Source organism: Erinaceus europaeus, chromosome 4 (assembly GCF_950295315.1).
Source record: "Erinaceus europaeus chromosome 4, mEriEur2.1, whole genome shotgun sequence".
NCBI lineage: Eukaryota > Metazoa > Chordata > Mammalia > Eulipotyphla > Erinaceidae > Erinaceus > Erinaceus europaeus.
The window spans coordinates 114,412,181-114,437,913 of NC_080165.1; the positions used below are offsets into that span (position 1 = coordinate 114,412,181).

Consider the following 25,733-nt stretch of genomic DNA (forward strand, 5'->3'; position numbering starts at 1 on the left):
TCTTTTTATGCACTATTTTTTTTTTCTTAATGGGCCAATTATATATTCAGGTGCTTTGTAGGACATTGAAAATCTTGAGGAGATAAAATTAGTTGTGCTAAAGCTTTACATTATAGAATATTGAATGCTGAGTTGACTACATTCTGTTTTATTTTTAATATGCTGTCATATCTGCAGTTTGAATTTTTCTTTGTGTAAGAGCATAGAAACCACATGATCAGGTTATTAAGTGAACAGTAAATATTTCCTGTTCTTCACAGATGTTGACATGGTTCAAGGTCTGAATCTTTATAATTTATAGCTTCCTGTGCTAGCTACAGTTGACATGTGAGCAACTGACTTTAAAACTCTGGGTTTACAGTAAAAATTTTCTTTACAGTGAATCAATATAAGTTGTTCAAATATTTGGAAACCTTAGTTAAAAATTCTAGCTGCTCACCAAGAAGATAAAACATGTTTCTAATTATAAAGTTAGGTCTTTAAAGTTAAATAATCTTTAAGACTAGTCTTAATAGAAACTTAGTACAAATAAGTACTTAGTACTAGTACAAACTCATTCTATATGCAGAATTTTGGTTACATGAGTAAATGAATTTATCTGGTATGATTTGCATAGATTTTAAATAATGGGAAGGTGGTTTTCTGACTTCCATGTCCCAATTGTGTCCTCTGAAACCTAGCTCTTTCTTATTTGCTATTTCTACTACTTTAGTGGAAAAAGTTTGAATTTTTTCTCCTCTGAAACTTCTTTTTGCATCTTGGTGACCCTCATTTCCTCCTCTTCTCAAGCAAAATCACTTCTCATCAAGTTCTTCTCTATGGCCTAATCATGAATGGAATTGTTTTTCACATTTCTCTCTGATTTTTGGACGAGGACAGTTAATTCATTACTCATTTGATCCAGCCTTCTCCCTACCATGACTTCTAGTCAGAATTATTTGGATAGTAGAATTACATGTATTTACTAACAAGCACATATATTTGCTTTTCTGACCCTAAAACCTTTGCTTATGAAGCCAAGCATCTATCAATAGAACCTACCTCTCCCAAATGTAACTTTTTTGTTTTGTTTTGTTTTGTTTTCTTACTTTTTAAAATGGAAATATTGACAAGACCATAGGATAGGAGTTCCCACCACCAAAACTCCATATCCTATCCCCTCACCCAATAGCTTTCCTATTCTTTATCCCCCTGGGAGTATGGACCCAGTGCCTGGCTAGTGTGAGGGTGTTTCTTCCCGGGCACGTGCTCTCTGGGTTGGAGAGAACTCTACCGGAGCCAACCTGGGCTGCTACTTACTCAGCAACTCGGGAGAGAGACCAGGAATTCATGGTGGAGCAGGAACACAATGTGTCTTTATTGATCAAAGACAACACTTTTATATATTTTGAACCGAAAGTGGCAAGTCGGAAAAGGAAATGGCTAGGAAAGGGGGTGGAGAATAGAAAAAAGCGGACTAGGTAGAAACTCCCTTAGCAACTGCTGCAAAGGTTTTAACCGGTGGGATTAATTAAAACCCTGCAGGTAGGGTGGGTCTCAGGCAAAACAGTGAGTATGTAAATAGACTATAGTATCAGCAATGGAGGATGGAGCAGAGCGGGGGTGGGGGTGGGGGCTGGCTTAAGGCCCAACACCCAAGATCATTATGGGATGCAGAAGGTGGAAGGTCTGGCTTCTATAGTTGCTTCCCCGATGAACATGGGCATTGGCAGGTCGATCCAAACTCCCAGCCTGTCTCTCTCTTTCCCTAGTGGGGAAGGGCTCTGGGGAGGCAAGGCTCCAGGACATATTGGTGGGGTCATCTCTCCAGGAAAGTCAGGTTGGCATCATGGTAGTATCTGGAACCAGGTGGCTGAAAAAGCATTAAGATATAAAGCAGAACAAATTGTTGACTATCATGAACCTAAAGGCAACAATACTGCAGCTGAAGATTGGTGGTCTCCATTTTGGAAAAAGCTAGTAGGTCTATTTTAGGTATATTCCAAGGGGCCCATAACTTTTTCTCATTCCTCAGACAGTATCATTGCATACTACCCTGTCGCCACCATCTTTCATGCTGGTACCACCAACCCTCAAAGGCTGTTTTTACAGAAGGATGCATCTTTCTCTGAAAGTATCAGGAACTTAGCTGAGGGCCTGCTTCCTACATCTGCCCATCTCTGTAGGAAAGACTAGGTATTGCCACATTTCTTTACTACAGTTATACATAGTTGTGTTTTGCTCAACAGCTCACACATTTACATTTTTTTCCTCTAGAGAAATTTACCCTCGAACCAGAGAAATCCACAAGATGATCTGCCTCCTTTTTCTTTCTCTAGTATCATCTACCACAGTCCTTCCATTTCCCCCCAGAAAGTGAGATGAAGCATAACACTTCACACTTGATTTGAAGAAGGTCCAGCTGTTTTAGCATATGTACTAAGTAGTAGAAATAAAGAACTGGCTATATCTATATTGGTCCTTATGATTTTTCAGATGACTCTTGCTTGATATATAGAAATATTAATACAGAAAGTACAATAAGCTTACAGGGAATGTTAATATCTTTCTATGGAATGTTGTAGCCTTCATACTATAAATTTTATTGCTTATTTGAGGCCATAGTAACTAATGATCATAAGCCAGATTTACCTAACAATTAGTTATTAACTATTAGAAATCAATAATATTAAATGGTAGTCACCAAAATAGCTTTAAAATGTATGCTTTGCTTGTATTTTAATATATCCTTACATAAAATAGCTTACTTCTCAAGTTGGGACAATAATGCAAGGATTTTTTTTTTCATTATTGATTTAATACTGGTTTACAAAATTACAAGATAATGGGTATAATTCCATACCATTCCCACCATCAGAGTTCTGTGTCCCCATCTTCATTGGAATCTGCAGTAGTTCTCACAAGATCACAGACATGGGTTAACTATTATTCCTATAACAATCTGTCTATCTATTATCTATCTGTATTTTTGTATATTTTTCTGTGATCCTGCCTTCTCTTCCTGTCTTTTTAGATTTTTTATTAATTTTTAATTTTTATTTATACAATGGAAATATTAACAAGACTATAGGATAAGAGGGGTACAATTCCACACAATTCCCATAAACTGAACTCTGTGCAAGTATATTATTAAAAACTAATTTAGGATGTGAGTGTTTATCTAGTTTCCCTATCCTGGACTTCTGGAAATACCCACCAAAACGTATCTCCCCACCCCCATCCATCTGCTTTTAAACAAAACTGACCATATTGCAGATCCTTGCCAAGCTGTTCTGGGACAAAGAGGCCGGAAACTGCTTAGTTTTGAAGGACTTCTCTACTAACTGAAGACTTAATAAGTAAAACCTGTGGACTGCCTATTTTCTGAAAAATAAATAATATGGATAGCTGCACTTGGGATATATGAAATAGTCTGTCAATATTTTGTTTTCAGTGTTAAGTTCTCACTTAAAAAAAAAAGAAAAAAACAGGGGTGGGGGGCAGCTGATAACTCACTCTGTAAAGCACATAGTTTGCCACATATAGGGACCTGATTCTAGAACAGACCAGCACATGGAAGCACCTGCAAGGGCGACTCTTCATGACTGGTGGAGCAGTGCTGTGATGCCTTTCCTCCTCTTTCTGTCTCTTACCCTTTATCTATAGGAAAGAAAAGAAAGAAAAAGAAAAAAGTAACTGCTGAGAGTGGTGGAATTGTGCAGACACTGAACCCCAGTGCCAATTCTGGTGGCAGCAAGTAATTAATAATAATAATAATAAATAGTCTAAAGCATGGTAAAATTTCTAGACAATTCCACTGTGTTCTCTGCAAAAGCAATAGGAATATACCCAAGACTCCTTAAACAAAAATTAGCAAGGAAGAAAAAAAATATATGGTACAAGACCAAAAAAAAAAAAAAGCAACTTGTGAAAGTTCACACTGAGTTCCTAGCCATTTATTTGAACATTGTTATCCCCTATTGAAATAGGTTAATATCTCCTCTAATCCTCTGCATCCCTGAGCTTTTAGTTCTTACTTCTTAATCTAAGTGTACTCTGCTGACCCCTCAGTTGCCTTTAAATGATCTGTCTTCCCTAAAGTATCTTCCCTGGCTATGTCTAGTATTTTTCCTTTGTCCTATTTCTGTTGAACTCTGCTTTGATTTTTCTCCTGCCCAGGGGCCTGGCATCTCTAAATCCAGTAGGAATGAATGGAGGCTTCCTGGGAGCCAAGAAAGGAAATTGGAAGGTGCTTTTCCAGGGTCTACAGCTCTAGCAGGGGATAGAATTCAGTCTTTTATTAAAAGGCAAGGCCAGGTATTGTGCTACCTTATTCAATGTGCACAATAATCCTTTCAGGAAGTTTTCCTTTTTCTTTTTACAAATGAGAAAGCTGAAGCCCAGAGGTGTTAAGTTATTTGTCAAAGTAAACACAAGAATTGCATGGCTGAGCCAGGATAAAAGCCAAGAACTGTCTTTCATCTGCACCATGCTGCCTTCAAACTAGTCAACTGAAAGCAAAAACAAACTTTGTACAGGAATCTGGTCCTGAGCTAAATCTGTTAGTACTCAAAAAATAAAATAAAGCTTACAAAGAAATGTAGGATATTCAGTAATGTATCTTGATCATATTAATAATAATATATATCAATTTATTCTAATTCTGAATCTAAGTTGCTCAAAAAGAGCTTCCTAAAAAATATCAGGGCATTTCTTTTTACAACTTGAAATATTTTCTCAGAGAAAAAGTTGAAAATGGTGAATAGGTTTCCAGTTGGCTCTTAGTTGTATAGTGAATCTTTCATGGGTAAAAACTATCATATAAATAATGTCTTAGTTTCTCCTTGGATTTTTTTTTTTTTTAAGAAAACATCAAATTGTCAGCTAGGAGCTGAGTGTGCCAGGAACACAGTGATCCTGTACTCATTTCAATTCCACTTAGAAGGGAGAAGAAAAATAACTACAAAAACCTAGTCTAGCAAAAACAGTTAACATTAACTGAACATTGATTATGTTGCAAGTATGACAGGTGACCTTATCTAAAGTTACTTCTCAATTTTTCAGAGTTATAAAGAAAGTTACTACCTATATACTTTAATCACTGTATTACCCATATTGATTGACCAATTTTTTTATTAGCTATTTAATGTTGATTTAGAAAATTATGGAATAACGGGTATAATTCCACACTGTTCCCACCACCAGAGTTCTGTGTCCTCACTGGAAGCTGCATTAGTTCTCCCAAGATCACAAATATGGGTTGACTATTAATTTCTATAACTGTCTACCTATATTTATATATTTGCCCATATTTTCTATGGTCCTGCCTTCACTTCTTTTCTAAGTCACACACCTACTTCTGAGTTCCCCCCTGCCCTTTTTTGTTCCTCTTCTTTCTCTGGGTCCTGATGGACTGGGAGTTCAGAGCCCTGTGGTTAGCTTCTAACATTTACCCCTCTTAGAATATGGACCAAAATTCTTTATGGAGTGCAGAAGGTGAATGATCTAGCTTCTGTAATTGTTTCTCCATTGGACATGGGCATACCAACTTTTTTTAATGGCAGGGCCACATATGTAAAATATAACTTTATCTATAAATCTGTATCTACATATATGAAACAATAAAACAATTTAAAATAAAAAATTATTGTTGTAGTGAGACCTTCATGGAAGCACAGGCAGCTTTCAAATAGAAAGAGGAGTGAAAGACTTCTAGTTCAGTTGGGGCCAGGCTGAAACCTGGGTCACATGCATAACAAGGACTATCCTAGTCTTGCCCATCGAAAACAACAAAACAATTGTCTTGAGGATTTGGGAAGACACTTTGGGATGGATCTTTTGAATTTTTTGTGGAGGCATAATATCTTCCAAAGCTTTATTACTTTAACATGAAGTTCAGTGGATCAGCAACTTGAATATTACCTGTGAGCACATTAGAAATTCAGAACTTTTTTTTTTTTAAGATTTGATTTATATATGAGAAAGACAGGAGGAGAAAGAACCATACATCACTCTGGCACATGTGCTGCCAGAGATCGAACTTGGGACCTTTTGAGAGTCCAAAGCTTTATCAGTGTGCCACCTCCCAGACCACAGAAATTCAGAACTTTTGACCTGCCTCCAGAACTATTGGATTAGAATCTGCATTAAAAAAAAAAAATTCTAAGGGTGTCTGTGTTCATTATTGCCTGAGAAATCCATGTGTAGACCACTGTGTCAGATGTAGCTCTATTAGCCTGTCAATCAATATAATTTTCTTCTGCAGATTACTGGAAGAATTGGTCTGTAAAGAGAAGGAATTACAAGCACTCCTACATCAAGCGATTGAAGAAAAAGACCAAGAAATTAAACACCTGAAGCATAAGTCCCAACCAATCGGTGAATACCAGAAATTTCTTCTTATTGGGGGGGATTAATGGTTTACAGTCAACAGTAAACACAGTTGATGGTACATATGTAAAATTTCTCAGTTTTCTGCAAAACAATCTAATGCCCCACCTAGGTCTTCCTCCACCATCATACACCAGGATCTGAAAGCCCCAACCCACCACTCCCAGAGTCCTTTACGTTGGTGCAGTATACCAAACCCAGTCTAAGTTCTGCTTTGTGTTTTCCTTCTGTTCTTATTACTCAACTTCTGACTATGAATGAGATCATCCTGTATTCATCCTTCTCTTTCTGGCTTATCTCACTTTACATGATTCTTTCAAGCTCCATCCAAGATGAGGTGAGAAGGTGAATTCATCATTCTTAATTAGTTGAATAGTATTCCATTGTGTATATATACCACAACTTTCTCAGCCACTCATCTGTTGATGGACACCTGGATTGCTTCCAGATTTTTGCTATTACAAATCATGCTGCTATGAACATAGGTATACACAAATCCTTTTGGATGGGTGTGTTTGGTTCCTTAAATATATCCCTAGGGGAGGAATTGCAGGGTCATAGGGTAGGTCCACTGCTAGCCTTTTGACGGTTCGCCAGACTGCTCTCCATAGAGGCTGGACCAATTTACATTCCCACCAGCAGTGCAGGAGAGTTCCTTTGCCCCCACAACCTCTCCAACATTTGTTGTTGCTGTTGTTTCTGATGTGTGACAGTCTCATGGAGGTGAAGTGGTATGTCATTGTCTTTATTTTCATTTTTCTGACAATCAGTTACTTGGGGCACTTTTTCATATGTCTTGGCTTTCTGAATCACTTTGTTGAGTATTCTGTTCATATCCTCTCCCCATCTTTGGATTTTTTTTTTTTTAGCTTGGTGAGCTCTTTCAATATTTTGGTTATTAAGCTCTTATCTGATGTGTGGCATATAAAGATCTTCTCCCATTCTGTAAGGAGTCTCTTTGTTTAGGTGGTCATTTCTTTTGCTGGGAAGAAGCTATTTTATTTGATATATTTCCATTGGTTTATTTTCTTTGTGTCTTCCTGGAAATTGGATTTGTGTTGTAGAGCCAGATGTTGTAGTGCGCGGGCTGCAGAGAAGAGAGAGAGAGGGTCCGGAGCGAAGAGGAAACACAAATCTTTATTCACGCTGACACCTCAGAGTTGGGTGTTAGAGAAGCAGGTTGGGCCACGTGGAGGTAGAGAAAATGGCCGCCTCACGCAGTAATCTTTCCTGCGTCTGAACACCAGAGTGGAGCGCCGGCAAGAAGAGTGAGGTGCAGAAAACGAAGGGTTTTTATAGGAGTAGCTTTCGCGAGAATGGGAAGGGGGAGGAGTAACCATAGCACTCCAGGATAGGATGATAACTCTCGTGAGAATGGGAGGGGAGAGGAGTAACCAGAGCACTCCAGATATCGCGGGGATATAGACAATGTCCTGATGGCACAACATGGCTGAACAGGCACTCCGAGAATGTCCCAACTCTCCAGGGAACTAGCAGTAGCCTGAGGGGACAACATGGCAGATGTGACTGCATTGGCACAATTTCCCAGCAGATTTGTATCATTGAAAATGCATATAAATTTTAAATTAAAAAAGTGCTGCCAATATTTTCTTCTAAGTATTTGATGGCTCCTGATCTAATATACAAATCTTTCATCCATTTGGAGTTTATTTTCATTTCTGGTGAAATGTGGTGGTTCACTTTCATTCTTCTGCATGTTTCCACCGAATTTTCCCAAAAACATTTGTTTAAGAGACTCGCTTTTCTTCGTTTAATAGTTTGAGTCCCCTTGTCAAAAATTAGATGTCCATAGATGTGCGGGCTTATTTCTGGGCTCCCAATCCTATTCCACTAGTCATGTGTCTATTATATTTGTTGCAGTACCAAGCAGTTTTGATGACAATGGCCCTACATATTATAGAACAATTTGCAATCTGGGAGTGTGATGCCTGCAGTTCTGTTCTTTTCTCTCAAGAGTGTTTTGGCAATTATAGATTTTTTAAAATTTCTTTATTGGGGGATTAATGTTTTACATTCAATAGTAAATAAAATAGTTTGTACATGCATAACATTTTTCAGTTTTCAACATAACAATACAACCCCCACTATGTCCTCTGTCATCCTTTTTGGACATGTACTCTCCCCCTGACGCACCCCAGAGTCTTTTACTTTGGTGCAATACACCAACTCCAGTTCAGGTTCTACTTGTGTTTTCTCTGCTGATCTTGTTTTTCAACTAGTTTTTCAACTGCCTGAGAGGGAGATCATCCCATATTCATCTTTATGTTTCTGACTTCTTCTTCTAGCATTTGCCATGTTTCTGACTTATTTCACTTAACAAGATTTCTTCAATCTCCATTCAAGATGGGCTGAAAATGGTGAAGTCACATTTTTAATAGCTGAGTAGTATTCCATTGTGTATATAGACCACAACTTGCTCAGCTACTCATCTGTTGTTGGACACCTGGGTTGCTTCCAGGTATTGGCTATTACAAATTGTGCTGCCAAGAACATATGTGTACACAGATCTTTTTGGATGGGTGCGTTGGGTTCCTTAGGATATATCCCCAGGAAAGGAATTGCAGGATCCTAGGGTAAGTCCATTTCTAGCCTTCTGAGAGTTCTCCAGACTGTTCTCCACAGAGGTTGGACCAATTTACATTCCCACCAGCAGTGTAGGGGGGTTCTTTTGACCCCACAACCTCTTAATTTCATTGAGCAGAGCTTTAAAATTTATGCAGAAGAGTTTTTCCAATATTTTCCTCTAAGTTTCTGACAGTTTATGGTGTAACATCCAAGTGTTTGATGCACTTGGAATTTACTTTTGTGTTTAGTGAAAGAAAGTTGTTCAGTTTCATTCTTCTACCTGTTTCAACCCATTTTTTTCCAACATCATTTGTTGAAGAGACTCTGCTTGCCCCATTTAATAGTCTGGGCCCCTTTGTCAAAGATTAGATGTCCATAGGTGTGGGCTTACTTCTGGGCTCTCAATTCTATTCCACTGGTCTGTGTGTCTATTCATGTTGCAGTACCAAGGAGTTTTGATGACAATGGCCCTATAATTTGAGATCTGAGAGTGACATGCCTCCAGTTCTGTTCTTTCTTCTCAAGATTGTTTGGGCAATTATAAGTCTTTTCTGGATCTAGATAAACATTTGTAGCATTTTTTCTATTTTCCTAAAAAGTGTGGTTGGGGATAGCAATAAATTTGTAGATGGCTCTGGGTAGTATATTCATTTTGATGATGTTAAATCTTCCAACCCATGAACATGGAATATCTTTCCACTTCTTTGTGTCTTTTTCAATTTCCTTGAGTAGTGACTCATAATTTTCAGTATACAAGTCTTTCACTTCTTTGGTTAGCTTTATTCCTAGATATTTTATTGTTTTTGTTGTTATAGTAAAAGAATTGATTTCTGGATTTCATCTTTTTTTTTTGTCTATTATCTTTATTTATTGGATAGAGACAGCCAGAAATCAAGAGGAGAGGGGAAGATAGAGAGGGAGAGAGACAGAGAGACACCTGCTGCCCTGATTCACCACTCATGAAGCCTTCCCCTTACAGATGGGGACCAGGGGCTCGAATCTGGGTCCTTTCACACTGTAACGTGTGCTCAACCAGGTGCACCACCACCTGGCCCCTGTCTGTATTTCATCGTCTAACTTAGTGTTTGCATAGAGGAATGCCACTGACTTTTGAATGTTAATTTTGTAGCCTGATACCTTACTGTATTGCCTGATGATTTCCAAAAGCTTTTTGCTGGATTCCTTAGGTCTTTCTATGTATACTATCATGTCATCTGCAAATAGGGAGAGTTTGACTTCTTCTCTTCCAATCTGTATGCCTTTAATTCCTTGCTCCTGCCTGATTGCTATGACAAGAACTTCCAACACTGTGTTGAGTATTGATGGTGATAGTGGACATCTCTGTCTAGTACCTGATCTGAGGGAAATGCTTCCAGTTTTCACCATTGAGTATGATGTTGGCTGTAGGTGTGCTATATATAGACTCCACTATCTTCAGGAATTCTCCATCTATTCCCATTTTTTGTAGTGTTTTGAGCATAAAGGGATGTTGTATTTTGGCAGAGGCTTTCTCTGCATCTATTGATATGACCATGTGGTTTTTGGTCTTGCTTTTATTGATGTGATGGATCATGTTGATTGATTTATGTATATTAAACCAACCATGCATCCCTGGTATAAACCCCGCTTGGTCATGATGAACAACATTTTTAATATACTGCTGTATCTGGTTGGCTAGAATTTTGTTCAATATTTTCACATCTATGTTTATCAGAGATATTGGTCTGTAGTTTTCTTTTTTGGTTGTGTCCCTTTCTGCTTTTGGTATCAGAGTGATGTTGGCTTCATAGAAGCTGGAAAGGAGTATTCCTGTATCTTCAATCTTCTGGAAGACTTTTAAAAGTATATTAACTCTTTCTTGAAGGTTTTGTAAAATTCATTTTTAAAACCATCTGTTTCAGGACTTTTATTCTGGGAAGGTTTTTGATAACTGTTTCAATTTCTTTGGCTGTGATGGGCCTGTTTATATTATCTAGTTCCTCTTTATTTAATTTTGGAAGTTCGTAGCTATCTAGGAAATCATCCATTTCCTCCTGGTTTGCCAGGCTAGCTTCGCTGGAGAAAGAGACGAGGAACTCGAGGTGGCATGGTAATACAATTCTTTATTGATGTGGATGTCCCAGAGTTGGGTGTGAGCACAGTGGGTTTAAGCCACTTGGAGCTAACAAAATGTCCGCATCCTGCTATGCATGCCAGCCCTTCTCCATGTCTTCTCCAGGTCGGGATGCAGAAGAGAGAACGAAACCAGGAAAAGCAGTGAGCTTTATAGGGTAAAAACGGAAATGGCAAGTTGGGAACGGGATTGGCTGGAAAGGTGGTGGAGAAAACAAGGCACTCTGGGAAGGTAGAAAGCTTCCATAGCAGCTGTTGCGAAGGTTCTAACCAGTGGAATTAACCAATACCCTGCAGGCAGGGCAGGTCTCAGGCAAAACAATGATTATGTAAATAGACCACAGCATCAAGCAATGCAGGGGAGCTGGTGTAATGCCCAACACAGGTTCTCTAGCTTGGTGGTATATACTTGTTCATAGAAGCCCAGAATGATATGTTGAAATTCTGCAGTGTCTGTTGTGATATTTCCTCTTTCATTTATGATACAATTTATTTGGGTCTTCTCCCTTTTTTATTTGAGTCTGGCTAAAGCTTTGTTGATTTTGTTCACTCTTACAAAGAACCAACATTTACTTTCATTGATCTTTTGTATGGTTTTCCTATTTTCAATGTTATTTATTTCTACCCTAACTTTAATTATTTCTGTCCTTCTGGTTCCTTTAGGGTTCCTTTGTTCTTCTTCTTCAAGGTCTTTAAGATGTGCAATCAGACTGTGTAGTTGTGCTTTTTTTGTTTCCTAATATGTGCTTGTATGGCTATGAACTACCTTCTCAGTACTGCCTCAGTTGTGTCCCAAATATTTTGATAGCTTGTGTCTTCATTTTCATCGAACTCTCAAAACATTTTTATTTCTTCCTTTATTTCCTCCTTGACCTAGTAGTTGTTAAGTAGTGTACTGTTGAGTTTCTACATTTTGGGAATATTACTAATCTTTTGTTGATTGTTAAGTGTTAGTTTAATTCCACTATGATCTGAAAAGATGCTTGGGATGGTTTCGATGCTCTTGAATTTACTGATGCTATCTTTGTGACCTAACATGTGGTCTGTCGTTGAGAATGGCCTATGTGGATTTGAGTAGAATGTGCATTCCAGTTTCTTGGAGTGAATGATTCTGAATATGTCCAATAGTTCTAGTTTATCTATCTCCTCATTGAGCTCCCTCATTTCTTTATTGATTTTCTGCCTGGATGATGTGTCAAGTTGAGAGAGTGGGGTGTTGAAGTCCCCTACTATGACTGTGTTGCTGTTAATATATTGATGTAGCTCTTTCAGTAGACATTTGATGTATTTAGTTGGCTTCTCAGTGGGTGCATAGATGTTAATAATTGTTAAGTCCTCTTGATTGACTGATCCTCTGAGCATTAAGTAGTGTCCATTGCTATCTTTTTAAATTGTATTTGTTTTAAAGTCTGTCATGTCAGATATGAGAATAGCTGTTCCTGTCCTTTTTTGTGGGCTATTGGCTTGTATGATAGTTTTCCATCCTTTCACTCTGAGTCTGTGTTTGTCTTGTTGAATTAGGTGAGTTTCCTATAGACATCCTATCAATGGGTTCTGTTTTCTAATCCATCTTCCTACTTGTGCCTTTTAATAAGTGAATTCAGGCCATTGACATTTATTGATATCAAAGATTGAAGATATTTTTAACACCATTCTTGTAGAGGTTTAGAGTGTTCTGATATATGACATATTTATGGTGGTCTGACTGTTTATAGGAGACCTTTCATAAGTTCTTTCAGGGCAGGCTTGGTGATAGTTGATTCTTTCAACTGTTGCTTGTCTGAGAAGGTTTTGATGCCTCCATCTAGTCTGAATGACAGTCTAGCAGGATACAGTAGTCTTGGTTGAAAGCCTTTCTCATTGAACACTCGATAGATATCTTGCCATTCTCTTCTGGCCTGTAGTGTTTGTGTGGAGAAGTCTGCTGCTAATCTTATGGGTTTTCCTCTGTAGGTGACTGTTTTTCTCTTGCAACCTTCAGAATTCTTTCTTTATTCTTCTTCCTTCCCATTCTAAATATGATGTGTCTTGGTGTCTTTAAGTCTGGGTCAATTCTGTTTGGGACCCTCTGGGCTTCTTGAACCTTTATGTCTTTGATGTTGTCTAGACTAGAGAAGTTCTAAGCTATTATGCCCTGCAGAATGCTTTCTTCCCCTCCCTCTCTCTTCCTCTGGTAAGCCAGTAATGTGTATATTATTTCTTTTGAAATCATCCCATATATCTCTGTGGTTTTCAGTATCCCTTATTCTCTTTTTGAGATCTCTTACTCTTTTTTTAGTTTTCTCTAATTCATCCTCGAGCTTACTAATTCTGTCTTCATCCTCATTTATTCTATTCTCTCTGCCCTCTATTGTTTTCTGGAATTCATCTATTTTGTTACCTTGTTCTGGTACTGTTTTAGCTTGTTCAGCTAGTTGTGTTCTTAGCTCAGCTATTTCAACTTTAAGCTCTCTAATAACCTTGAGATAAGTAGTGTTTTCTTCCAGAGTCTCATTTGTTGTTTCTGCATTTCTGATGACATTTCTTTCAAACTCTTTACTTACTCCTGTGACTATTTCCTTAACTAGTGTTTAGATGTTTACCTCACTATTTTTTGCTTCAACCTTTGGGGGGGGCTTTAGCTGGACTCTTGTCCTGGTTCATTTCTCCAATATTTTTTCTAATTGTTTTAACCACTCTATATATTATGTTATGAGGTTCCTCTCTCCATACTTTTCAAATTACTGATCACTCTTGCCTGGATTGACTTGTGTCTAAGTAAGGTACTTAAGGAATTCACAGTGGTGGAAATTAACAGTTGTTTCAATGTTATTTCAGTACCTGAGTTGGAGTACAGTGTCTGTTAAATTCTCTTTTGTTCTTTTACTTCTCTGTAGGCTATGGGAGCCTGAGGGCTTTTAAACTATAAGTAAGCTTCTTAGCTTAATCCCTCACTCCTGTCCAAGTGATAAATCAGGGTGGGGGAGAAAAAGCACAGTGGTTATGCAAAGAGACTCTCAAACCCCAAGGATCCAAAGCTCATGGTTCAATTCAGGTTCTCTGCCAAACTGGGCAGCACTGCTGTGCCCTGTGAATTTCTAGACAAGTCCTCTTATAGTCTGTAGTTTCTGAGGCAGTTATTCACCATGTTTTCATCAGAAGAACAATGTGGAAAGGCTCCCACTATACAGCCCCACTGTTAGCCACCAAAGTGTAGCTCTTCTGAGTTTCCTGGTCGGTTCTCTGTTCCCAGATGTCAGCACAGGGCCTCCCCCCTGCTGCTCCAGCCTCTGAGGGCAATAGCAATGGAGACTCACAGTTGCATTTGGTCTTAGAATAGTCCTCTCCTGGGAGTTGGGCGGTGGTGCAGTGGGTTAAGCGCACATGGCGCAAAGCGCAGGGACCGGCGTAAGGATCCCGGTTCGAGCCCCCGGCTCCCCACGTGCAGGGGAGTCGCTTCACGGGTGGTGAAGCAGGTCTGCAGGTGTCTATCTTTAACTCCCCTCTCTCTCTGTCTTCCCCTCCTCTCTCCATTTCTCTCTGTCCTATCCAACAACAAAGCAACGTCAACAATGGCAATAATAACCGCAACGAGGCTGCAACAACTAGGGCAACAAAAAGGGGAAAAAATGGCCTCCAGGAGCGGTGGATTCATGGTGCAGGCACTGAGCCCAGCAATAACCCTGGAGGAAAAAAAAAATAGTCCTCTCCTCCATTCAGCAGTCTTTTTGTTGGTAAAACAGACTGGAGGTGGTGTCTCAATTGGTAAACTGCCAGACTGTTACCAGCAGCTCAGTCTATCCTTAGGCTCCTCGCAGTCCATGAGTCACACGTGTTTGCATTTACCAATGATTTGGTGGGTTCCTGAAATCATTCTAGTCCTGCCTTGTTGGAGTCCCAGGTTGATCTCCTTTGGTATTTCTAGTTGACATGGGAGAGGAGAGGAATGAAACACAGCTGCTGCTGCTCCGTAGCCCCACCTCTCAGTATGCTTTCTCTTTCTCTCTTTTTTTTTTTTTTTTTTGGGGGGGTCCAGATAAACTTTTGTAGTTTTTGTTGTATTCTCCTTAAAAAAAAAAAAACTGGCAGGACCTTAATGAGGATTGCATTAAATTTGTGTATAGCTCTGGGTAGAATATTCATTTTGATGAGTTAATTCTTTTGACTCATGAACATGGATTATCTTTCTACTTCTTTGTATATTTTTCTGTTTCCTTGAATAGTGACTCTTAGTTTTCAGTATTCACTTCTTTTGTTCGGTTTATTCTTAGATATTTATTGGCTTTGCTGCTATAGTGAGTGGGACAAATTTCTGGATTTCTTCTTCTTCTGACTTTGTGCTTTCATAGAGGAATGCTATCAAATTTTGTATGTTAATTTTGGAGCCTGACATCTTACTATATTACCTGATAAATTCCAGGAGCTTCCTGCTGGATTTTTTCTATGTATTATCTTCAAGTCATGATAGTTAGACTTCTTCTCTTCCAATCTGTATCCTTTTAATTCCTTGCTTTTTGCCTGAATGTTATAGTAAGAACTTCTAGCACTATGTTAAATAATAATGGTGATTGTGGGCAGCCCTGTCTAGTACCTGATTTGAGTGGGAATGCTTTTAGTTTCTCACCATTGAGTATGATTTTGGCCGTATGTTTTCTTAACCACTAGGTTAAGAAATTTTCCATCAATTCCCATTTTTCGTAGTGTTTTGATCATGAAGGGATGTTGGATTTTGAAGATGGTGGGGAGCAGGGGCTCGAACCTGGGTCCATGCCTGGGTACTTACATATAGTACTGTGTGTGCTTAACTTGGTATTCCCCCCACCCCACCCCTGTCTCAGAATGTTTTAAAGAAATATTGTTCAACCAGGCTTCCACATAAAGTTTAGAAAAATACCAAGTAGTTTTATTAGCATCTGTCACGCACCTGTACCACAACCATGAGAAGGAACAGTTTTTAAAAAATAGTCAATTCTTGGCGGGGAGATTGCATAATGGTTATGCCAAAGACTTTCATGTCTGAAGCTCTAAGGTTATCAGGTTTAGTCCTCAGCATCACCATAAGCCATAGTTAAGTAGAACTCTGGTTTTATAAAATGTATCCAAGGGTTGCTGGTGGTGCAGCCATTTAACCTCACATACTACCATGTGCAAGGACCCAAGCTCAAGCCTCTGCTCCCCACCTGTAGGAGGGATACTTCAAGAGTGGTGCAGCAGGTGTCTACCTCCCTCTCTCTCTCTGTATCTCTCTCCTTTCTCAATTTTTCTCTATCTTATCCAATAAAATCAGAATAAAAAAAATAGCTGCAAGAGTGATGGATTTGTAGTGAGTACATGCACTGAGCCCCAATGATAACCATGGTGGCAAAAAAGAAAATAATAATAAATAAATTATATATATATATATATATATATATATATATATATATCCAATTCTTAAACCTAGTCAACTATTTTTTCTTAGAAATAAGATGATTCATAGGCATGCAGACTTGACTGTTTTTTTATCACGAGATTACATATTATTGAGTTTAGTAAATGGGGATCTCTAATTTTTGTCTTTGTTTCTTTTTAATGATTTCTAAACTTTTATTTCTTTTTTGAAAGACTACTGGAATTATACTTGTTTTATCATTTTGTACTTTTATTCTGTGTAGTCTTGTTTTTTCCTCTTACAGTTTGACAAGATTTGAATAAATACATAGTAATAAGAACTCATAGATTGGATACAACTAATATTACACAGTGATATATGTCAATGACAACTAACTTATTTTTAATTTGAAAATGGAAACTTTGAAGAAAGTTATTTTGTGAGAAGCTGGGATGAAAGTTAATTTTTAGAGAATCTTACTAAACCCATATAGAGGAAAAATGGAGTTTATATTTATTTGCTTAAATATATAGCTCAGTTTTTTTTATTTTATTTTATTTTATTTTATTTTATTTATATTCTATAAACTACATCAGAAGTTTTCTATTGGGGGCCTGGCAGTAGCACAGCAGGTTAAGCGCACATGGATCAGAGTAAGGATTCCGGTTCAAGCCCCCGGCTCCCCACCTGCAGGGGGGTCACTTCACAGGCGGTGAAGCAGGTCTGTAGGTGTCTTTCTTTCTGTCCTGCTCTCTGTCTTCCCTTCCTCTCTCTTTCTCTTTGTCCTATCCAACAACTACAACAACAATAAAAACAACAATAATAAAACAACAATAAACAACAAGGGCAAGAAAAGGGAAAAAGTAGCCTCTAGGAGCAGTGGATCTGTAGTACAGGCACCAAGGCCCAGCTTGGTAACCCTGGACACAATATATATATATATACATATATATATGTATATATATATATATTATATATATAATATATATTATTTATTATATCATACTTTTCACAGAACTTTTTTTTTTTTACCACTAGGGTTACTTCTGGTGCTCGGTATCGGCACAAATCCTCTGTTCACAGTGGCTTCCAACCCCCCCCCCCCCCCCGTCCTGATAGAGGATAAGAAAGAGAAACAGGTGGTCGGGAGGTTGCGCAGTGGCTAAGGCACTAAACTCTCAAGAATGAGGTCCTGAGTTCGATCCCCGGCAGCACATGTACCAGAGTGATGTCTGGTTCTTTCTCTCTCTCTCTCCTATCTTTCTCATTAATAAATAAATAACATCTTTAAAAAAAAAAAGAAAGAAAGAAAAGAAAGAGAAACAGAAAGGCTACAGCACTGCTCTGTGGATCCTGAAGCTTTCCCCCTGCAGGTGGGGCCCAGGGGCTTGAACCCTGGTCCTCCCAACACATGGTAATGTGTGTCCTCTACTGGGTGCACCACCTCCCAGCCCCTATCTTTTATAATAGTTTTTGAAGTAGCCTTGGTTAAAAGTGTTTTAGATGTGTAAATTCTTACCTACTCAAAATGCATCATCCCACCACGACTCACAGCAAAGCATCATATTTCTATTTATTCTTTGATAAGGCCAAGTCCTGTAATGTATGTTGACTGAGAGACTCAGATGGCTTTGGTTGAGCATCCACCCTTCTCTGACCATTGTGTTTTAGATATTCCTCAATTGCCTGTGTGCCACCTAAATTCCCCTGGCATGAATACTGAAGACTCTGAACTTACTGATTGGCTGAGAGAAAACGGAGCTGATGAAGGCACTATAAATCAGGTAAAGAAAACTGTAGGACAGACACTATTTCATCTTATTCCATCAATTGAGTTCCTACTAAGTGTAAAATGGAGGATCGTTGCTGAACTTAGACCCAGCCTTACCCCTGTTAAGCTTATAGGTTGGGCAGATGATAATCAAACCATCACACAGGTAAGAAATGTAATTATGGGCAGAGGGTAGATAGCATAATGGTTATGTAAAGAGACTCTCATGCCTGAGGCTCTAAAGCCCCAGGTTCAATCCCCCCGCACCACCAAAAGCCAGAGCTGAATAGTGCTCTGGTGAAAAAAAAAAGTAATTAAACCCTGATAAAGTCTTCCAAGGAGAAGTTATTAGGTGTTACTGAGGGAGAGGTGAAGTTTCTCTGAGAAGGTGATGAATGGGCTGAAGTCTAAAGGGACACTTAGCAATTAATAGGGTCGTCTCTAGGCATGTTTTTAGTGGGGAGAGGTAGAAATGGAGGGGAAATCATTCAGGGTTGGGGATGAAAATTGTGCATGAAGATAAGGCAGGTAAAACTTAGTGGTCCTTAGGATTTTGTATTTTTTAATTCAAATAAAGAATAATTGGGAAAAGCAAGACATCACTTAAAATTGTTGTTCGGAGTCTTTTGTTTTTAATTTTCCTGCAACATTATTAGATTCCACTGGACAATGGCTATTGATTTTTACTTACTAAAAAATCCAGTTTATGAGCTTAGCTCGTAAACAAAACCCTCCTATATGAACTATATTATATCTGTAATCTACTTACAGATTTTTGTAATTAACATGACCAGAATTTATGTTTTAAGACTATATGTTTTAAAGACTACATGTTTATATGTGCATATATACATACTTTTATTATTTTGTTGAAAGGGTCTCAGTACAATGCTACATTCATCTTAATTTTATATTTATTTTTTTTATGTAATCAAGAATAAAAATGTCTTTTCCATTTACCTGATCATTTATTGGATCAAATTTAGGGTACCCTTTCTAGAAATGTACGTGGATTTCTAGCTGCATTGAATGTTAACTGCTAAATAAATTTGAAAAAACTCTCTTACTTAAACACAATAACACAGGCAATCAAGTTCTCCAAAAATATTTATCACTCTTAGACTCAGGGGGTAACTCATGATCTACTAGACCCCTTGCCCTTCTTATTATATATTAAATTTAAACATTGAGTTTTAAATCAGTACTCTACCTGCTGAGCAACCTTTCTGGCTCTATACTCTTTTATTTTGTAGCAAATAGGGAAGTACCTTTCATTGGTTATGAAAAGTAAGTTAAAAAAATTAAATGTAAAAAATGTATTCCAGGAACACTCTTCATCCACTTGAAAGAAATAAGATGACACAAGACTAAATCTCTTAAACACATTTTTTATGAGCAACAGATGTAATTTAAAATGAGTTTTATCTGTTTATTAGACCCTTCAAAAACTCTGTGTGCTTATAATAAGTGCATTTGGAAATTATATGGGTGTATTTTATGTTTCTTCATGATTATTTGGCAATAGCAAAATAAATAATAATTAAAATAAAGAATTGCAGAAGCTCTTATTAGTAAATTGCTCCTTTTTAAATTATTGCTAGTATTTACATAATGGATAGTTTGCTATTAATTCAAAGTATATAAAATAACTTACCTTTGTGCATATTCTCTACAGTTTTTGGCTGAGGATTACTCACTGGTCGATGTTCTCTACTATGTTACACGGGATGATTTAAAATGCCTGAGACTAAGGTACCAATTCTTTTTGTTCAATTCACTTGTCATCATAGGCAAAGCACAAGTTGCGATCAAGAAATCTGAGTACCTACTATGGCTTGGTTCTTAACATATTCTGAGTAGTTCTCCAGCTTTTTAACAAGTTCTGCAGTCCTAGGCAGAACTGTCCTGTTTGCATTTGTTCTAAGTGCACTCAGTAGGACAAGGCTATTACTAGGCACTATAAAAACCAGTATTCCTATCTTAGTGAATAGAAATGAATTGGAATATTGTTTTGATAATTTTAATACATTTCTTTTATTTATTTAATTTGAGATAGATAAAGAGAGATAGACACCGGGGGCCAGGCAGTAGCACAGCGGGTTAAGCGCAGGTGGCGCAAAGCATAAGTACTGGCATGAGGGTCCCAGTTCAAACCCCCCCCCCCCGACTCCCCACCTGCAGGGAAGTCGCTTCGCAAGTCACTTCATATTTCAGCAGGTCTGCAGGTGTCTATCTTTCTCTCCCCTCTCTGTCTTCCCCTCCTCTCTCTGTTTTTCTCTGTCCTATCCAACAATGACATCAATAATAGCAATAATAACCACAACAACGATAAAACAACAAGGGCAACCAAAGGGGAAAAGATTGCTTCCAAGTGCTTTGGATTAATGGTGCAGGCACCGAACCCCAGTAATAACCCCGAGGCCAAAAAAAAAGATAGAGATAGACACCAGAGCACTACTCACCTCAGGTTTATGGTAGTGCTGGAGATTGAACCTGGGCCCTCAGAGGCTCACACATGAGATTTTTTTTTTACAAAACCATTATGCTATCTCTTCAGCCTTTGTTTTGCTAATTGCCAAAGGTTATTCTAATGTAGATCGTAATTGTGCCACAATTAAGACAACAGAATGGGGTGTTGATTTTATATACAAAAACTTGATACAAACATCAGATAAAGGTAGGGGTAGATAGCATAGTGGTTATGCAAATAGACTCTCATGCCTGAGGCCTCCAAAGTCCCAGGTTCAATCCCCTGGACCACCATAAACCAGATCTGGGCAGTGTTCTGGTAAAATATATATATATCGGATAGTTTCTTACATCAGGCCAATGATTCATATATATAGTTTCTTACACATATCTCTTTAAGGACACATTTCGTGCAACAGATGGTAACGCAGCAGGTTAAGCAAACATGGCACAAAGCACTAGGATCCTGGTTGGAGCCCCCGGCTCCACCTGCAGGGGAGTTGCTTCTTCACAGATGGTGAAGCAGGTCTGCAAGTGTCTATCTTTCTTTCCTCTTCTCTGTCTTCCCCTCCTCTCTTATTTTCTCTCTGCCCTATCCACAACAATGACAGCAATAACAACAATAATAACTACAACAGCAACGATAAACAAGGGCAACAAAAGGAAAAAAATGGCCTCCAGGAGCAGTGGATTTATAATGGGAGCAGTGATAACCCTGGAGGTAAAAAAAAAATAAAAAGACACTTTTCAAAAATGTTGAATCGAACCTGGTAGCTTGTGGGAGTGGAAAAGAAAGGCATGGAGGGAAGAAGAGAAAATATATACAAAAAGAACACATAATGACTGATAGGACTTTGGGATCTTCATGTTCTGATTGAAGCAGTTGAAAGCTAAGGAGTCACTTCATATTTCAAGGGCAATGTTTCCAGTGCAATAGGTCCTCTTCACCATGTCCTTGTATCTTTCTGCAGGGGAGGGATACTCTGCACACTGTGGAAGGCCATCACTGACTTTCGAGACAAACGGACTTGACTGTTCCAAATTTGTTTCCAACCTTCTGTGAAGATTCAAAAAATTAATCCAGACCTGATCTTCTTAGGGAAAAGAGAAAATTTAAGGGAGAGGAGAAAGAAGCTGCACTTTAAGTCCAGTATTTGTTTACTTGTGTTAAAAAAAATAGAAATTTCCTCTATTTCTAAAATTCATAAAGACTCTTCAAAAGGACACTCAAAATAATACTAAACATTAGTATGAATAATATTTAGGATTATTTGAACATAAACATTTCTAGGGGAATATTTTTAATTCAGCACCCATTTGCACTTCGGCCAAATGTATCTTTCACACAAAATGAATATAACATTTCATATAATTGTGCATCACTGGAACAAAACTAAAATGTGACCACAACTTTTTAGGCTTAAATGTGCTTGTAATATACCTTGGTAATCTGAGTAGGAATGAATAATCTCAACTATTATATGAATTTTATGTTTTTTAAGTGTGCAGAATCTGAGAACAGTGATTTTTATTTATCTGTAAGAATTGTAATATTGACTATCTTTTGTAACTTAAGTTTCTGGCTTATAGTATATTTGTTTGAGTTGTTTATGTACTACTAAACTGTACCAGTTGCACATGCCTGAATTCTAGTAATGTTAGCTTGTTCTAAAGCTATCCATTGTGTTATTTTTACTCTAAAAAGTAAAAAAAAAACCAGCTCTCAACATACCTTTTTGATAAATTCTAATGAGTTCTTATTTTGTTTGGACATATGAGATTAATTACTGTATCGAAATTTTAGTCCTTTCTTCAACTATAATGTTAGAGTCTGCCTTCTATCCAAATCATCAAAGAACAGCTGATGTACAAGTTGTTTCTTAAGGTAGAAGAGTGGTAAGAGAGGGAATAAAGTAAATAATAGTAAAAGAAAGTCAGTTTATTTTTCTCAAGGTCTCAAGTTATCTTGAATAGCCTTTGAATTGTGCCAAAGACACAAAGGGTCTATATATGGCATCCCAGTGGAGAACATTGCTTCTATTAACTCCTTAATTTTCATATTTGAGGAGAATATTTTTAAGTTAAGGTAAGCCTGCCCACGTTAATATGATTAATTCCAAACCTCCTTGATAGGTAGAAACTGATTAATGTATGGGATACAAATACTTGAGCGCTGTTCAAAAAAGCATGACTTGACCCCTATATAAACAGACTTTGATAAAACGGGTGCCATTTTTATTTCGAGGTGTAACTACTAGAGTAGACTGGAGAAGTAGTCTTAGTGTTTCCTTTCTCCAAACTGCTTATTTTGCTTTGTTCAATTTCTAAGTCACCACATAAAACAGTTTGGCAAACAAATTATTGCTGAGTCACTGGAATGCCTACTGTGTCTGAGGCACTGTAGCATAGCAGCAGAAGAAGCAAACACACTACTCATCAAGTTCAGAATGTAGGCAAAGTGCATTATGTCATCAAGGACATCTGCAGTCTGCAAACAAATAAAATAAATGACTCCAGACTTTAGGGACACAATATAGAAAATGAGAAGACAAATTCCCTGTCACCAAATAATTCATATCAGATTGAAGAAACAAATTTGCAATAATGAATTGAGCATAATGTGTGTTAAGGGCTAGTGAAGTATTAAGCCCAGAGAAGTATTAAGCTGGAGAGGCTGGGGACAGGCTTACAGGGGTCAGAGCAAGTGGAACAGCTTTATTAAGAAGATGGATTTCAACTGGTATTTTAGAAAGAAGGAATTAAGTCAGGACTAGGATATCACTTTGGACAGAGAACTCCAAGAATACAGGCAGGGAACAAAGATTTGCAAAGTGTTTTGGAGAACACAGACACTTGGATTTAATTAAGGCATATACAGTTTTAATTACATATAGTTGAAAATGTGAGTTACAGAAATTAAAGTGGAAAATAGATAAGTCAGGCAGGGATAGAGGATTACCAGAGAGGAAAGGAAATATGTAGAAATGAGGAATCTATGAAAGGTTTTTGAGCAAGGAAGAGGTGTGAAGTATCTGTATGATATTAACCTGGTAAAGTTCTGTGGGTAAATTAGTGGAAACAAAAATTGGACAGAGCAATCAAGAGACAGTCTTATGTATGAGTGAGAGTCTAATAGGAGCTACAGCAGAATTTGAGGTAGAATTAAAGTACCGAATTCACATGGTTTAGGAATTATGATTTAGGCTGTGATGACCAAAGAATGGAAAGGATATATATTGAATATACTCAAGAGAACATTTTTTAATTTTTCATAAAAATGAATCTTTATTAAACATCCCAGTATCCTTGAAAGGTAACAGATTTGATACATTTGTGCTGTGAAGTTTTGAGGCCAGCTCAACACTCAAAGACTACAATTTGGGGTGAATAAAGATAGGTATTAACTGGAGTCTATAAACACCATGAGATTTACTGTAATTCTCATGTGTTTGCAAGAGAACAGTTTTGAAATAGGTATATCTGGGGGAGTCAGGCAGTAGCAAAGTGGGTTAAGCACATGGCGCAAAGCATAAAGGACCGGCCTAAGGATCCCGGTTCAAGCCCCGGCCCCCCACCTGCAGGGGAGTCATTTCACAAGTGGTGAAGCAGGTCTGCAGGTGTCTATCTTTCTCTCCCTCTCTCTGCCTTCCCCTCCTCTCTCCATTTCTCTCTGTCCTATCCAACAACGATGGCATCAATAACAACAATAATTATAACGACAACAATAAAACAACAAGGGCAACAAAAGGGAATAAATATTAAACAAAACTGAAAAGCTTCTTTGATTAAAAATAGGCATATCTGGTAATATATTAGTGAAAGTAAGTAGTGAGGTCAATGGTCATAATAGATTTCCATTTTTATTTGTTTAAGGATTCTACATACAGTTTTCCATAATGGCTGCACTAGTTTACATATAATAAGCGGGTATTTTATTCTGCCTGAATAGGGAGACTTTTTCAGTGTAGCAAGAAGGATGAGGTTTCAAAGAAGGAACTCGGAAGGGGTAGAAACATGAAGTCCAGCTCCTCCTCGGGAAAGGAGAAACATGATGATTTGGAGAGATTTTGAGATGGATGTAGGATTTCAAGACAGATGGCCTTTGTGTTCTAAGAAAAACAGAGTACATGATGGTCTGTGATATTTAGCAGATGTCACCCATTCCCACAGTCATCAAAAAGCCCACTCTGTTGCTGACACTGCATTAAGGTTGTTGGAATGCCTGAATATAGGATTTCAATGTTTTGTTTTTCTGGTGTTGGGAATCAAACCCAGGGCCTTATACATGCAGAGCATGTGTTCTGTCCCTCAGCAACATATCTACTTCTTTAGTGTGTTCCTTTCTCTCTTTCCTACCTACCTACCTTTCTTCCTTTTCTCACTGGGGCTTTATTGCTCTGGGCCACCTTTTTTTTTTCTTTCAGAAGGAGAAAGACAGAAACAGAGAGAAAAGTAGAGATCCCACAGCACAGACATTTCCCTTCAGTCCCATAGAGGATGAGCCCAAACCTGGGTGATGATACACATGGCAAAGTAGGCACCTTCTCATGTGAGTGAGCTTGCTAGCCACTAGTGTGCTTCTTATTGGCATTTATTTCTGTATAACTATTTGGTAGACTGAAACAAATAGTACTTAGGGGGAAAAAATGGGAGAACAGATACACAAAAACACCAAAAATAAAATAAATAAATAATAAATAAAAAATCAACAACCCTACAATCAAAACTATACTTGGAAGAAAAACAACACCATTAAGACTTCATTTTGGGGGTGTTTGTGTGGGGAGGGAGTCAAAGATGAACTCACTGATTTAAATAGACAGGAAATCAAAAGAAAGACTGATAGTAAATCACCTCTCTTTTCTAAGGTTCTCAGGGTTCCACTCTGAATTCAGCTAAAAGAATTATTCTGACGTTCACAAGCAAGTACCTTAAACTCTGATGATTTAATATAGCAAAAACTATCTTTAATGAGACCTAAGCTAACTAAAACTACCTCCACCCGTCTGGTGCTTAATATTTACCAATTATAAATCTAATAAAATTATCTGGATGTGCCTCAGCAAATTTGTATTG

The 25,733-nt window shown here is 37.9% G+C and overlaps 1 protein-coding gene across 2 annotated transcripts in view; it reads left to right on the forward strand.

Moving 5' to 3' along the window:
• MAP3K5 (mitogen-activated protein kinase kinase kinase 5) overlaps positions 1–23,950 on the forward strand; it is a 277,002-nt gene extending 253,052 nt beyond the window's left edge. For both annotated transcript variants that reach the window (XM_007520044.2, XM_060190392.1), the window contains 4 exons: positions 6,245–6,357; positions 18,089–18,201; positions 19,864–19,940; positions 21,629–23,950. In XM_007520044.2, coding sequence (XP_007520106.1) covers positions 6,245–6,357; positions 18,089–18,201; positions 19,864–19,940; positions 21,629–21,689 — 364 coding nt within the window. In that variant the 3' untranslated portion in view covers positions 21,690–23,950. The remainder of the gene's footprint in view (positions 1–6,244; positions 6,358–18,088; positions 18,202–19,863; positions 19,941–21,628) is intronic.
• Positions 23,951–25,733: the final 1,783 nt, after the last annotated feature.